This window comes from Globicephala melas, chromosome 21 (assembly GCF_963455315.2).
Source record: "Globicephala melas chromosome 21, mGloMel1.2, whole genome shotgun sequence".
NCBI classification, from domain to species: Eukaryota; Metazoa; Chordata; class Mammalia; order Artiodactyla; family Delphinidae; genus Globicephala; species Globicephala melas.
In genome coordinates this window covers 5,599,074-5,616,075 of record NC_083334.1, presented here as the reverse complement: position 1 = coordinate 5,616,075, position 17,002 = coordinate 5,599,074, and the positions used below count along the sequence as shown (strand labels likewise).

Below are 17,002 nucleotides of genomic sequence, written 5' to 3'. Positions count from 1 at the left end.
TCCCCTGCATCGGCAGGCGGACTCTCAACCACTGCGCCACCAGGGAAGCCCAACATTCCCACTTTTTAAATTCTGCATGTCTACACTCATTCTTGTCAGATCTTGGGTCTTAGTTTGAGGTTTAGAAAATAAAGTCACTTTTCTAATGGAGAGTAATAATAAAGATGGTATAGCCGGACACTTGGAACAAACTTGGGCTGTGCTGTAAGAGGCAGACCCGGGAGAGTCCCTGGGGGACCTGGAGCTCCAGCTCACAGCAATTCTCCCTCACTTCTCAGGGCAGACAGTCCTTCATCGTGGAGGAAGGAGATGGTGCTGTCACTCACGTGTTTGTTGAATAAAGATGATTTTAGACCTCGGTCTTCTCACGTAGAACCTTGGGAAATTTCTACATAAGCTTGTTTATGAGGACTTTCACGTCTCCCCGCTCTACACTCCCTGCACACAGGCCCCCACTCTTACGATGGAGCTATACAGACGCCACTGTTGAACACTACAGATGAGAATCATCGTCATCGCTAGCTAACGCTTCCTTACCGCTCACTGTGCGCCATGCACCGTCGTAAGCACTTACGTGCAACATGCGACAGTTCACTCAGAACTCTGCGGTCGATGTTGATTTGCCTCTGGTCTCAGTAATTGGTCGTGCCAGGACTCAAAGCTACATAAACTGGCTCCAGTGTTTGCACTCCTAGCTACTGTCTTAGTCAGCTGGGGCTGCTGTAACAAAATGCTACAGCCTGGGTGACTGATACACAGGAGAAATGTATTTTTCATGGTTCTGGAGAGTCAGAAGTTCAAGATAAACTGGCACATTCGGTGTCTGATGGGAGCTGGCTTCCTGTTTCGTAACTGGCTGCGTTTTTGCTGTGCTCACGTGGTGGAAGGGGTGAGGGAGCTCCCTGTGACCCCTTTTATCGGGGTACTAAATCCCATTCATCGCGGCTCTTCCCTCATGTCCCTATAACCTCCCAAAGACCTCACCTCCTAATACCATCCCGCTGGGGGTTAGATGTCAACATAGGACTTTTGGGGGACACAAACATTCAGTCTATGGCAGCTGTCACACTACACCGCCCCCTCATCCAGGGCTGAGTCAGAAAAAGAGCAGTGCTTCCCGGATTCCTTTCCTGTTGGATCTGGGGGCTTCAGAGAGATTCGGGAATCTCCGAGTTATTCTAATGTTTACCCATATCTTACAGTGATGTAAGAGCTCCCTCCCCCATCAGAATGGAGTGGTGCCCCACCATCAGTCTCAGACTTAAGTGTACCTAACGCAGGCCATCCCTCGAGAGGACCCAGTGCCGTCTCTCAAGAACTATGGTCGTTGGCTCAGACCCAACCGAAAGCACGAGGTCTAACTCACACTACTTAACCCACAAAGGTGACTGACTGACGCTGTGCTAAAAGTCATCATCTAATTCAAATACAATGTGATTACTCTTTAAAAAGAAGTAAAGGTAAAAAAGTAGCGAAACATGGATATTAAATTTTAAAGAGGTTTCAAAATCTTCCACCTGACTCTATGTCTTATTGCTTTTAATATAAAACAAACTTCTCCTTCCTTTTAACTCCCTCCAAGAGTCCTTTCTTAATATAGCCATAGGTTTGTGCACCAGAAACCAGGATAAAGTTCAAACGCTGAAATACATGCATCTGGCTTTTTTTTTTTCTGAGCGAAATCTAATCCTAATGTAATTTTATAAACCGAGAACACTTCATGTTTTTTTTTTACAGTCACTGGTAAAAGTTTGCTTTTTCTTGGTTGTCATTGCCTATTCACGATATTCAAATTTATTTTCTTTTTAGCTTTCCATCCACTGGATACAGGTATTATCGAGTTTTATTAAAATCTTCAATTAAAAATTCACATATTTTGTTTTTAGAATACCAACTCTTTACTAAGAAATGATCACTAACTGTTTTTGGTTTATTGCTTTGCAGAATGCCAGTTCATTTATATAGTTTATATAAAACCTAACTACAAAGTAATGAGAACAGTTCCTATAACCTAGGTACAAAATCACTCATGATTTTATACTTTAAACCTGTGTAAAAAATGAACTGTGGCTTTCTACAATAAAACAATAATTAATTAACTAAGCAAATTAAGATGCCTGTTCTATAGTGAAATTTAAGAGTTTGGATCATTTCGCTGGTCTGTATCAGTATATAGAAATATAGACACACATTTTCCCCTACTGGCATACTGAATTTTCAATAAATAGTGAACTAGCCTAAAAAGTAAATAAAATTAGCTGGAATTGCTGTAAATTTCTCTGTGTCAGGATATGATTCTAGGATAAGAAAGTCAGACTTTTGTGTGTAGTTCATAGAAGTTAAAGTAGAATTTTAGCGCAACTTTTTAAAACACTATAAAAGCAAATGATAATTTCTATATTCTCATGGACATTATTAAAAACTGCTATTAAATGTTAGTATCAGAAAACATAAAGTCATACTTTTTATCAAGAACAGATGAATTACTCTAATTTGGAACCTGTAAGAACACTCAAAGATTTACTTGCCCAAAGATGATAGAGAATTTGACACGTACAAATTATCCCTATTCCTGCTCTTTACTCAGTGTATTCTGATGAAACATCTCCCTAATATTTTCTAAAATAATTTATTCACTTGAGTGACCAATTTAGATTTTACTGAAGGCTGCACGAAGAAGGTGGAGGGGGCTTTACTCAGAGTCCACAGCACAGCCGTGGTAACTTCACATTTGGAATACTGTCTAAAGTCATGCGGAATGTCTATCATTTTCTTGAAAATTGAATAATAATATCGTAAGCCATTAAAAATTAGTGATTTCTCTCTTACGAGGCATGAAACCAAAACCTCCTCACCTCCTGATTTTTAAAAATGATTTTATACAAAATATTTTAATGTAAAGCTGTGAAAGTCCACACATTTTTTTAAATGTCTGATTTCAAAATGATCTATTCCATTGATTAAATCTTTAGAAAGCAAATCGGGAAACCGCATTTCTGTTCTTTGATTTCCACCTAAAGTTTAAGAAATATGCAGAATACCCATACATCTAAACTTAAAATATCTAAATATCCATTAGTTTCAATGCGCTGGAAGATACAGTTGTCCATTGTTGGCAAGTGTAGCAAAAGTTGGTGAGAATTAGCTTTCACAGAGTCTGCCTTATAATTCGCTCCAAAGAACACGTCTCATACTACTTAGTTTGGTTAGAGAATTATTCTATAATAACAAAATTAATTGTAAATATATAAGGGCTCAGTATTTAGGAATTTCATAATATGTTTTTTCTTCACGTCCTCTGGTTTCTGTAATCTACATTTAGAGGAGTTTCATAACTAAGTAGGAAATTAGTACTGTTTATGTAAATAGAAAAGCAAGGGAGGTGTAATGAGTCTTCTTCCTTTGAAATAGTTCTAAAATGTTATTTTTAGGCTTTTTCTTCCTCACGGAAGTTTCCCCTTTTGTTATGTGAATAGGAATTTGGCCGTTGATCTTCTCCTGATGACTCCTGACAGCGAACTACAGTTAGTGAAACTCTGTGCTTTCTACCCGGGGTGTATCGAAGAGATAAATGATCTTCATGAGAAGGTATGCTGACGATATTAAGTATTCTACTTTGGAATGCAGTGCTGTGATTTCATTAGCTTTAGGTTTGGTCAAATAGTGACGCACACAGAGAAATGAATATACGGTCCCGTCAGAATCCCCTCATAAATACAACAAAAATTATAACAATAAGGAAGAACATTTATTGAGTTTCTACTATACGTTTGGAACTGTTCTAAATTTTCACATCTGTTATCTATCTGTTACTTAATTCTCATGAAACTCTGAAAAGCAGGGGATACTGTTCCTAATTTATAAAGAAAGTGAACTCAGAGAAGGTAAGGAACTTTTTTTTTTTTTTTTTTGCGGTACACGGGCCTCTCACTGTTGTGGCCTCTCCCGTTGCGGAGCACAGGCTCCGGACGCGCAGGCTCAGCGGCATGGCTCACGGGCCCAGCCGCTCCGCGGCATATGGGATCCTCCCGGACCGGGGCATGAACCTGTGTCCCCTGCATCGGTAGGTGGACTCTCAACCACTGCGCCACCAGGGAAGCCCAGAACTTTTAACTAGTTAACGGTGGGGTGAGAACTTCAACGTTTGTAACTTCACATCCCAAGCCCTTTCCACTTTGCATCTTAAGGTACATGTATGCTAACTTTAAAAATAGGCAGTTTAAGATCTTTAAAAGAATCAGTGACGTATAATAAAATTGGTATGCTTATTCTAAAGTGCTTTTTAAAAATGCTCCACTACGAATACAGGAATTTATATACCAAGATTACATACAAAAGCAATCAAAATGTTCAACAATAGGGAGATTGTATTAATTACAGTATATTTTGGCTGTGCCACGTGGCTTGCGGGATCTCAGCTCACCAACCAGGGACTGAACCCGGGCCATGGTAGTGAAAGCCCAGAATCCTAACCACTAGGCCACCAGGGAACTCCCCTAAAAATTATATTTAAATATTAAGTCATATAGCTTTTGGAATTTTAAGATAGGATAAGAATTACAGGAATGATCAACCTACTCTTCTTATCATATTATGTGTCAGAATGAAATTTCAGTGGGAACCATTTGCTAATTCCCTCTACTCTCAGAGCATATAGCAAAGTGAAGAAACTTTTTTCTTTCTAACCAGGCACAGTTCCTAGCACATAGTAGTTGCTCAGTAAATAACTGGCATTCAGTGAATAAAGATGGGGAAACAATATGAAATGTCACATACATGAGAGCTCTTTTAGTTTAGTTTGTTGTAATTTTTTTTGAGAGAGTTTGAGGGATCTAAAATATTCAGTTTACTTAAATTTTAAACAACGGAAAATATGAAGCTGTGGAATAAACAAATTGAATAAACCATTTTAGTAACTTACGGGGGTGTAAAAAATAGTGAGAAGGAAATAGAGTGACAAATCTGCAAGGAGAGGAGACAGATGACCTAACTGTGGATGAACCACATCATCTGCGGTCACAGCACAAAATATTTTTTGCGGCGGAAGCTCCGTCTCAGTGGTTGCCAAAGACTAGTAAGACAGCAGTAAACTATGCCTGTGTTGCTTAGAAACAAACCAACAAACTTTAACACCTAAACTGCACATATCATGAACAAGTCAGAATTTTATCTAAAATTAATTTATAACTTAAGTTAAAATATTGATTTGAGTTGTTAAGTTACTAATTTATAACTTAATTCCTGTCTACGTTATGGAAGCAGAAAAACTTACATGAAGGTGGAGTAGACTCTCAGTTTTAACAGAAAAAAAACATTATTTGAAAAGATTGGGAGTGTTGCTTTTCATTTTACAGTAATGAATTCATAGACTCAGATCTCCACTTTGTGGCATTTCGGAATGTCAAAGCTAAAAACGTTGAGAGCTTGTCCTACTCGAAATAAAGTTGCTTTGTCTCAAGGCCAAGTGAAAGTAAATCACTGTGTAGAGAACACGTAAGCATGCACCTTTTATGTTTTCTACATTTAATGTAGTTTTTGAGACTGGTCAGTATATTTGTTCTAAAGTAACTAATTTCAGCATTTCCTGCTCAATTACATTTGCAGGTACTAATTCTAGTATCACAATCAGGACAATTTACTTCCACCTCTTTGGAGTTGTTTTTTTTTTTGTTTTTTTAGCTTTTTTTTTTTTTTTTTTTTTTTGCGGTACTCGGGCCTCTCACTGTTGTGGCCTCTCCCATTGCGGAGCACAGGCTCCGGATGCGCAGGCTCAGCGGCCATGGCTCACGGGCCCAGCCGTTCCGCGGCATGTGGGATCTTCCCAGACCGGGGCACGAACCCGCGTCCCCTGCATCGGCAGGCGGACTCTCAACCACTGCGCCACCAGGGAAGCCCTACTTTCACCTCTTTTATTAGGTATTTGTGTGATTAAAACTACTGACTCATTAGGTAATACCCTATTTATTGTTATTAGATCTTAAAGATATTCCCATAAGTGTATGCTTTTAGTACAAATTGTTTCATTTACATCTGTTCTCAGCAACTTTAATAAGGAGGCATATTGGAAACATTTAGCACTTAATACTATTGCTTTTATCCCTATAAATCTTAGTAACAGTGTCATCAAACCAATTATTTTCTAGTGCAAGCTACCCACAGTAGAAGAATGTATGCAATTAGCTGAGACAGCCCATGCCGATGGCAATATATTTGAAACTATAAAGTATTACTTGTTAAGTCAAGAACCTGAGAAGGCCCTTCCTATTGGTATTGACTTCATCAAAGGTATGTGTTCAGTTGGTAGTATAGTTTAAAATCTACTCTTTTATTTGGTATTTTCATTCATATTGATAAAAAGGCTTAAAACCAAGCACTAGCTGTCCTGAATTTAAAGAGGAAAGAGATTGCTGCGTGTTTGGTATCGGGACCTGATTGTGATCTAGAAAATAAAGAAGTAGACAGCGTTGACCAGAAAAGAATCAATTACATAAGTTAAAAATTGGACGAACGAGTTTTAATCCTATTATTTAGAGAATCTTTATTTGGTTTTATTTTGCCAGGATCCATCAGTAGTTCCAATTGGACTTTGGATACCATTTACCCTGTTCTTGACCTACTGAGTTATGTTCGTACTGAAAAATTACTCCTGCATACATGTACTGAGTGAGTACTTTTTCTCCAAAATGCGTAACTGAGCTTACGTAATGTTTCGGAATGGCTGTATTGTTTTTTTGTTTTTTTTTAATTAATTTATTTTTGGCTGCGTTGGGTCTTTCTTGCTGCGCGCGGGCTTTCTCTAGTTGGCGGCGAGCGCAGGCTACTCTTCGTTGCGGTGCGTGGGCTTCTCATTGCAGTGGCTTCTCTTGTAGCGGAGCACGGGCTGTAGGTGCAGGGGCTTCAGTAGTTGTGGCTCACGGGTTCAGAAGTTGTGGCACACAGGCTTAGTTCCTCCGCGGCATGAGGGATCTTCCTGGACCAGGGATCGAACCCATGTCCCCTGCATTGGCAGGTGAATTCTTAACCACTGTGCCACCAGGGAAGGTCCCGGCTGTATTGTTTTTGGTGTTCAGATCAGGAAATAAGATCATCTTGGACAGATAGGTGCATGTGTAGAAAAATTACATTTTAATTTGTGTTATCCTTAAGTAAAAGTACAGACGTAGTTTGAAACAAATAGTGAATCTTAGTGGTCCCGTTTCCTAATACCTAGTGTCTTATGTGTATGTACACACAGACACACACATACACACCTGGTTCAAATAGGGCCAATTCGGAGCTTTGGGATGGTTCCGGACCTCATGTCCTCGGTGGTCTGTCTAGTGGTCATATCTCTTAAATCTCCATGTGTGCAAAGCATACTAGGTTGGGGAAAGGAGTGAAAGTGCTAGAAATTAAAAAATAGACACTATCCTTGTATTCAAGTATCATTTAAGGACATTGTTATCCATGTAACTAAAATCCCAAGACCACATATATTTATACTAGAGGCTTTGGGCTATTTTTGTTGCAATGCCGTGTGGAAAAGATGCTGCAGAGCCTGTGAAACTTTGGCAAACTTCCCCAGCTGGGTGTGCAGGAGGTGTTCTCTGCCATCCCCTGCAGTCTGTACAGTATGCCAGGAATCCGTCAGTCCGACCCAGTGCATCACTCGGGGAGAAATTACATGAAGGAACAGACAAGGAAGAGAGAAAAACAAGAAGGCAGAGTTAAATATTACTTAAAGACTTTTATTTCAAAATACAATTTATGTTATTGTGTACATGTCTGAATAGGAGTTAACTGATGAATAAAACAGCTTCAAGTTTAGAAAATTCTCTAAGCATATTTTGCTATAAATGTCACCCATCAAAATATAGAGCCACAAGTAGAATAACTGTATATGAGAGCAATGTTCTTACCTCAAGTTACGGAATCTTTCAAAATAAATATATTCTCTTTTAGAGCTCGAAATGAACTGCTGATACTATGTGGGTACGTTGGTGCTTTGCTGGCTATCAGAAGACAGTACCAAAGCATCGTCCCGGCACTTTATGAGTACACGAGGTAAGAGCAGGTTCTCTTCTACTGTGAAATTAGAGAAGTACCTTTCACTGAGATGGTTAGTGTCTAAGTGCATCATAGAAGCAACAAACACATTTTGCACTCATCCATGTATTTATTTACTAAGCATGTGCTTCATAATAAAGCAGCAGTAAACGATATGAATTAGCAGTGAACTGGGGTGTAAATAATAGAAATCCTAATTCTAGCTTAAACACTAAGGGTTCCTGGTCTTACGTCAAGACACTCGAGGTAGGCATTCTCAGGCAGATTCCATCAAGGATCTGGATTCTTCGCTGCTTTCAACTCCGACATTCTTGGCTTCCTTCCTCTTGCCTGAGTGACCCGAGGTTACCAGGTAGTTCCCAGCCCTCTGGGTATTAGGTCTACATTCGAAGCAGAAGGAGTGGTAAGGGTGAAAGGATGGAGACCACAGAGGGCAGGACCCTTGGATTCAGGAAGGAAAGTCTTCCTTAGGGCTGTGCATCTGCAACCCACTGGCCAGGACTGTGTAACCCTACTTTCAAAAGAAGATGAAAAACTGTGTCTTTTAGCTTTCCCATCTCTACAGTACAAAAGTGCGAAGCATATTGTATTCAGGTATAACCTACCTGCCAAACTCCTGTGTTTTCTCACAGCTTGCTGACCATCGGCCATTGTGCTTAAAGCTTGTCGTACTCGAAAATAAAATCCAGTGCCCCTGGGGGGAGGTCTGGTGTAGCTGTGGGCCTGACCAGGGGGCAGCAGACATTCCTGCTGTCAGGGCGCTCAAGGAGAGATCTACGCAGGCAGCATGACCACAATTCGAAAGTAACTTTTAACAATATTTAGAAAATATATTGTAAGAACACTAGGATGTATCACACGGAATTAATATTATTTAATGAGCTATGTTCAGCTCTATATGACTTTGGTAATGAAAAAGAGAAAATGGTCCCTTGAAAACATATCACCAATGCAAGGAAGGCATTTTATTCCTAAGGCAGGAGAGACTTGCGACAGCGTGGCTGGGTTAGAAACGTGTTATCCCAGAGAGAGGAACGCGAGCTCCGGGACCTGCCTGTTCTCTGTCCCTCAGAACCCACCCTCTCACCTCTGTGCGGACGACTCACCCTTCTGTAGGCAGGTACGGCGCCTGGCTGGACGCCCCGCAGCTCGCTAACCTCAGTGCGCTCAGAATTAAAGCCATCTTCCTTCTCACATCTATTCCTCCTGGGTTCGCTCTTTCTTCTGATGATGTCATTATACTTCTGTCGTCCAGAATTAAATGCTCAGGTTCAGGGTTAGGTGTTCTTCCTTGCTGTCAACATCCAATTATGCAGTAAGTTCCCACACCCGCACGTTTCTCATTCTCTGGGACCCACACTTACCGTCTTCACTAACTGTCCCCTGTGGTAGCCCTTCTCTAGTCACCCTACCCCCGCTCCTCCTGTCACCCCTACAACAGTTGCATTAGCCTCCCTGATGGTGAGACTCCCCACTAGTGAACAGATAACATTTTAGATCCTTAGTCTTACTTTGAAATTCCACAGAAGTCACATTCCATCCTTATCACCCACTGTGTCCTTCTACGTGTTCTCTGCTCCAGCCAGAGTGAAACCCTTGTGATTCCCCGTGTACACATGTAAGCTTTTCTCTGGTATTTTCACAGTGCTCTGTCCACCTAGTTACGTGGGTTTTTCTCCTCACTCTTTAACAGTGCTCTATCTACAGTAGATCATCAAAAACTACTGGGCAGACAAAGTACTACCAAGTGCAGAACTGTAGACAGGGAAACCATATGATTTAAAGAATTTGTTTTGGAGCCAAGCTACATTATCAATAAAAAATTTTTAAGTCAATAATTTGAGGTTGAAAAAAAAACAAGCTACCAGCTGATTTGAGGAAATATTACTGAAATGTTAGGGGTATGTGTGTGGGGGGAGGGTATTTATATATTTTTTCTCACCAATTCTGATCATGTCCCAGCAGAATGATGACAAACCAGCAAGAGTTAACCACAAGATATAAATTATAGAAATGCTTACTTTTAGTCTTATATCACCTGTAAGGTCTTATGTTCTTTTTCTTTTTATCTCCTAAACAGCTTTTACTTTTAAATTTCAACCAACTAGTTCCTTGAAAAACATACTGAGTTTGTAACTTATGGAAACTAGGACTAGTAATTCCTTACCTACAGCCTCATAATTAACAACAACATTATGTCTGTTTTCCAGTTTTCTATACACAGATGTGATGGATCACTGCTGTCACTGTCTCACTGCTTTTTTTCACACATCCTTGTCTTTAAAGAATTGAAGTCAGCATTTCCATTGCTTTCCGCTAATAGACATTCTTTTCTTACTGTTCCACTTGCTTTCTAAGAGTCATTTTTAATACGGAGACACACTGGACCGCACCGTAGCTGGCCGTGGCTGTTACTCAGCAATACCCGGCCTGTCATCCAACCAATATTTATTGGATATCTTTGACCTGCCAGGGACTTGCACGCACACACACCCCCCTACATGTATATATTTACATATACACATAGATTTGTGAACAACAGTTGTTAAATCTGAAATTGCAGTTATTTAAAGTTCATTTGCTCTTCTGCTGTCTTTGTCTTGGATGGTAGATGTTAATGTCTGTTTCACATGTTTCAGTCAGCTATTGAAACGTCGGAAGGTGTCAGTGCCTATAAAAATCGACCACCTTTCTGAGGAATTGGATGCATGGAGAGCTTGCACACGATCCATCAACCGGTGAGTGAATCTGATATAAAAATTGGGATACAGAAGGTATCACTTAATATGACAGACAGACTTATTGACAATTTGGTTGTCTCATTATTTATCTTGGCAGGATAATGAATCTTGTGTCGTTGAGCCTATATTCAGTAATAATTTACAACGCTCTTTCCTGCCTTTTTTAAGTCCTTCATTTTACTATACATTGAGTCTAAAGTTGATTTGCCATGTTTCATAAAGGAGAACTAAATAGTCATCAGGGACTGTTTTCTAATCTAAACCTTAACAACCCTGGGATTCTACAAAACTAAAAATGGAATATCTGTTGAAAATACAGATCATCAGAAGAAGCTCCACATACACCCCCTTCTGATTCACAAAGAATGGTTTATGCAACTTTACTGAAGAGACTAAAAGAAGAACCAGTCAGAGGAATTATTGGACCAGATTATGTGACCGGGTCAAACCTACCGAGTCATTCTGATATTCACATCTCTTGTTTTACAGGATTAAAAATCCAGGTACAGCATGATGTCAGGCATAAATTGTGCATGTTCATCATTTTTTTTGTTTCATTATTTTTTGAAATGTGATCTTAAAATAAGCACAACCTGAATAAAAGTAGGTACCTATAAAGAGACCTGAGGCCCAGTGAGAAAGTATTGCCCTCAATGCTTCCATATTTGGTATAAATGTTTTCTCTCTCCTTGAAATAAATTCAGAGACATAGTCATGATACTGTTTTCCTAAAAGCAATTCATATAATAGATATACTTAGTAACAAATGTTTTAAAATACATATAGATCATATCCTTAGGGAAATTAAATAAGAAAGACAAAGCAACAATCAACACAGTTACAAATTATTATATCTCAGTAGATTAAATTTAACTTTATAGTCTCCATTTGTATTTTATAAACACAAAGAAAGCAATTAACAACTGTTAGATGTATAATATATCATTGATATATTATGCATATTCTTACATTGACTTACGGAACTTTTCAGCAGTTAAAAATCACGGGGATCAATCATGAGGGATGGCTAATTCCCAAGGAATGGTCCCTCATGCCCAATCAAAGTAATGATGGTGAACGATGTCAGAGCCTCCCAGTGTGACCCAGGGGTGCCATTATCTCCAGAAAATAGAGGAGCCTTCATCATCCCAGAGCCAGGACCGGTTGTAGGTGTCCCCAAGAAGTAAACCGAGCTGAATCCCCATGAAATGCTAATGGAGACCAGGTGGGACTAAAAGAACGCCACCTCTTGGGCACATTCACATTTTACTAAGTGGACTCTTGTATTTCTAATGTAACGTAGCTAATTACATTTCTAACACTGACATGCCAGGTCAATGGAGAAAGGTACGTGGGGGGATAATCACTCCAATTAAATATCTTGCTGCTCATGTAAACTCTATCTATAGCTTGACTTGACACCAGAAACAAACTAAGTCTTCAGACACAGCAATATATTCCAAACCACAGACAGAACACTTAGTTGTATACGTGCTTATCCACTTATGTTCAGAGATAAAGAACCAAAGCAGTAAATTCAAGAACTTATGATTAAGAGCAAAAACCATTATGCAGTTTTCAGAATACATTTTCAGTGCCACTCACTGCCCTGCATGTACTTCTAGTGGACACTTTCCTGTTTCTTTCTCCTCTTCAGGACTTTTTCTCCATCTGAGACAGACAGATGACCTACTCCACAGGCTAACCTCTCTGCACTCACACACACATTAGGAAAGGATCTATTCATTATCTTACATACACTAGGGCGCAAATGACTTGTTCAGAGGTGCGGGAGGGGGGCTACCCTCCTAGGATATTTCTGTTCCTGCAGAAAATCAATGTGTTCTGCTTAAAACTAAAATTTCAAGTCCCTGTGAATAGGAAGCTGCCTACTTCATATAATAGATTTCCTAATATCTAGAAATAATTTACCAACAACAAGCTGTTATCATTTGAAATCATGATAAAAAACCTGATAACTTTAGAAAGTAATGAAGAAAGTAAGTTTTTATTCCATTCTGTGTTTGTAAAATCATGCTTTTCCTTCTAAGAGCTGGGAGATACACATTGAAAGTTTTTTTTGGATTTAGTTCTTCAGAACTACCCTCGACATACAAAATAGCTGATATAACTAAATTATAGATATGCTAGTATATCACAGGGTTGACAGGACTTTGAATTATATATACACATATATAGCAGTGTATTTTTCATCTTCTGGAGAGCAGGTTGAATTTCTGGCTTAAATAATTTTCCCAGTTGTATTGATGTAGGCTGTATGATTAAAAGAGTGACGTATATTAAAGTCTATTATTAGGCATATATGCCTTTATAAATGTTAACTTTGTAGTAATTAATAGGTTAGCAATACCTATTGCCACTGACAGCGCCATTGTAATTAACGAATTCAAATTATAAAACTAAATTCTATTTTGAAAGACATCAGGGCATAATGTTAAGGTATTTTAAAATGTTTCTCTATTTGGTGGCAATTCAAAGAATCTAATTTTTCTCTTATTTATAAATTTCCTATCAGTGTTGCTTAAATATCACCAGTGGTTTTTTATTCGCGTGAGTCTGTTTCTGGAAGTTTAAAAACATATTGCAAATTCATAATCTCATCTTCCCTTCCCTTAACTGTCACTGTGCAGGGCCCTGTATTTTTCCTTGAAGATGGGAAATCCACCATCTCCTTGAATGACGCTCTGATGTGGGCAAAGGTGAACCCATTCTCACCTTTGGGGACTGGAATACGACTCAACCCATTTTGACAGAAGGTTTTTCTCACACTTAATTGTTTTTTAAAGACCTTTTTCCGGTTAGTATTACCTTTAACCTTTGTTGTCCAAGAGCCAAAGGTCTGGAGGAGGAGGTGGGAAGTGGGGACTCACAGTTGATTTTATTTGTTAACTTCAACAAATAAAATATTTATATAATTTCAAGGAAAAATAGGTGTCTCCTTATTTGGGAGGAAGGTAATATTTAAATTATGAAGGACTGACAAATCTAAAGGAGCATATCAACTTTTCACAAAGCACGAAAGGTCCCAAATATTCTATCGTTGAAACCCTGAAACTTATAAAACAGTGCAACACCTAGAATCGTGCTTGACGTGCAGTAGGCGCTTAGAGTGTTTGGGTGACTGAATATCTTGAAGTGTCGAAATGTAAGGTGTGTACAACTGATCTTCAAGTTAACAAACACTGGTATTGTCCTCTATAAAATGTATAGTAAACCACTAGTTTTAGCTCATATTTAATCGAAGTTTTCAGTTATAAGTTTAATATATATCAATAAATGGGTACGCAAAGTACTTTTGAGTTTTATTTTTTTAAAGAGAAAACATTCCCAAGTTCTGTAGCTGAAACTCAAATGTCTAATTATAAAGGAATAGGCTATATAAGCACGAAAAAAATTGGAGGCGAAAAACACAAAATGCAGTGAAATCTATGTGAAAATTTGCATTTGATGATAATTCACTATTTAAAAAGATATTTGGTATTTATGAATATTAATGTTGATTAATGTATTTAATATTCACATAATCGCTAATCAAGTTACATTATAATATAGTTATAATAAACAATTTATTTGATGAAAATTAGTTTCAAATAAATTTCTGTAAGTAAATAGGATATTAGTTGAAATTTGGCATATATTATGTAAATTCAAGTTTTAAAAATATTTATTAAAATAGTGCATCTGTCGATATTTTTAAAAAGCCTGAGGCGTGACAAGTGTTTCAATTGTACTAGAATTCTGACTTCAAAATTTACGAAATGAATCCACACTAGGAGGAATAGTACTTTGACACTCAAGCTGTTTTACAAGATTTATGATACAGGTGTTTTGTCTAATTAGGGAGTGAGCTCATATAACTAGAATAATGGTGGTTTTTATTATCTTTAAACTTGTTGCATTTAAAATACTTTAAAATTTTTCTTAAGCTTCTTAAAACAGAAAACAATATATATTATGTACCTGTCTATCACACTGACCTACTACTAACTCCACAAAAAAAGCATTTTAGCCTTAAATTCCATTTTATAAAGAAAATAGTTAATGTTATAGAAGAGAATGTATACAACTCAGAGATGCAATGGGTAATGTAAATCGTATTTGAGAAGTACTTTTTAACCCTTAGTGATACGTGTAATTCAGATTTCTTTTTTTTTTTTAGGTGAGAGGTATTATTAATTGGCATATATGCACTGAAATCTCCTCACTTAAAAAGTGGCAGTCTAAATCCTGCTATCATTCTCTGTTTTGTTTTAAAATAGATTAAAAACCCTAATCTGTGCTTTAAATACTTCAAAGGTATTAAGTTATACATATATAAACAATTGTTACATTCTTCTGTATTTTTAATGAATGCAAGAAATAATATTTTAATGTATAAAGTATGAAAAAGATCTTACAACTCTTTAGCACATGAAGACCATTGAGGTATAACCCGGTATTTGTCTAAAGCCTAAATTTGATTGATTCAAATGCAATTCTGTTATTCCTTGACTTCAACAATGTTCTATACCTTAATATTATGACTATTAATTCTTCATAAAATGTCATTGACTATGTTGATCTGTATGTGTCTTAATGTGAAAAGCAAAAGTTTTAAAAATTTATAAAGTTAAATTTCATTGTTATATTTAGTATGCATGAAAACCCAAACAAAGAACATGAACTTGTTTTTATTTGAAGGTGTCTGATAATGTGGACATTACTGATAATGTGGACAAATTATTTTGCAAGTTTAAGTATGCTTTTATGAAAGAAGTCTCATTAGACAATGATTTTAATAAATACTGCAGTTAAAGCCAGATATGACACAGTTAACTGCTAAGATGAACATCAGTCTTGTCCCTAGAACCACCAGTGAGAGGACACCATCTCTCGCTAAATTCTGGGTTAAAGTCATCAGAGGTATGAAGGGCTGCGCTGTCCATCTGGGTTATGACCCTGCTTAGAAACCTAGAAAAATCATGTGATTGGGCTGTTCAGGAGGGTGATTCTCCACTTGTAAGAAACAGTGACTACAATAAACCCCAGAATTAGTATAGAAGAGAGAAAAAAGAGGCTTACTAATTAATATAAACAGCATATCACAGAAGCTTCCATTCCCATGATAAGCATTCTGCCAGTTGATTGCAAGGTTCTGTTCCTATAGGGGCAGCTGTAGCTCCGAGAATAGTTCACTGCTTCCTTCTGTCAAAGATCTTTGTGAAGAAAATGACCTTCCTTAGATTTGCCTGAAGTGTTGGCTTCTGTTGACACAACTCATCTTAAGAAGCTCTTGATGTTACCTACTTTCACCATATCCCCACTTCCTTCATGTCCTTAGTCACTATGATATGAAGCTTCCAGACTCTCCTGTAGTTTCAGAACTCTCCGTAGGTCCCACAGGGGTCTTGGGAACTTAACCAGGGTCAGGCCATGAGTGAGTAGCTTTTTCAGGAGATTGAACAGAGTCAAGAGAATAAAGAAACCTATTATTTGACTGTTTATCCAAATCTAATCCTTTTCTCTGGACGTTTCTCTAGCTGAGCTTCAGAAGACTTGTTTCTAAAATCCTTTCCTAAGGAACTATATTTCATGGTTTAAAAATTATTCTCATAATTTTCTAAACCTTTCCCAAGAAGTCATCGATTTCATCAGGGCTCTCGTTAATTTCTTTTATTAAATGTTACCTATCCAGAAGGGTAAGATTAAACAAGGAAGTCTCTGGAGGTAGAAATTCGAATTAAACTCTCTAAGGCTTCAAAAATGCAGAAAGACGAATAGAGTTTTGTTGGAAATTGACAAGCATATCATGGGATTCAGCATTAGTAATACTCATCTTGGAAGTCAAATGACACTATTAATGAGATAGCATAAAAACGTGAATAATTCCACTTGAAGGAAATTTTCCAAATATGAATTTTAAATTACCGAGAATATATGAACGATCATCAGTCTGTCAGTATATCACTGCTTCTGTCTCCCTTCAGTAAAAATATGGGGCATGGCAGCAAGCAGGAGGCATTTTTTAAAATCAAACTGAATTGTTTGCTAAACACCAAGTAAACCATGATTTTCCTTCCCCACAACTCAGTATCAACAGGAAAGATGACTATTTTTTTTTTTGATGGCTTAAGTAAAGTTATTTATGGAAGTGGGCAAGATTTTCTATGTATAACAGTAATAATCATTCAGAATAAATTTTGTTGATGAACATG

At 37.8% G+C, this 17,002-nt stretch overlaps 1 protein-coding gene across 11 annotated transcripts in view; it reads left to right on the top strand.

The window, feature by feature from the left end:
* The window catches only part of WDR17 (WD repeat domain 17), an 82,479-nt gene extending 65,481 nt beyond the window's left edge, over positions 1 to 16,998 (top strand). For 9 of the 11 annotated variants that reach the window (XM_060291612.1, XM_060291615.1, XM_060291609.1 and 6 more), the window contains 8 exons: positions 1,810 to 1,830; positions 3,477 to 3,588; positions 6,144 to 6,285; positions 6,561 to 6,663; positions 7,942 to 8,043; positions 10,686 to 10,784; positions 11,107 to 11,290; positions 13,439 to 16,998. In XM_060291612.1, the coding sequence (XP_060147595.1) occupies positions 1,810 to 1,830; positions 3,477 to 3,588; positions 6,144 to 6,285; positions 6,561 to 6,663; positions 7,942 to 8,043; positions 10,686 to 10,784; positions 11,107 to 11,290; positions 13,439 to 13,558 (883 nt within the window). In that variant the 3' untranslated portion in view covers positions 13,559 to 16,998. The remainder of the gene's footprint in view (positions 1 to 1,809; positions 1,831 to 3,476; positions 3,589 to 6,143; positions 6,286 to 6,560; positions 6,664 to 7,941; positions 8,044 to 10,685; positions 10,785 to 11,106; positions 11,291 to 13,438) is intronic. The other 2 variants (XM_060291607.1, XM_060291608.1) reach the window with 2 other exon arrangements.
* The last annotated feature ends 4 nt before the right edge of the window (positions 16,999 to 17,002 follow it).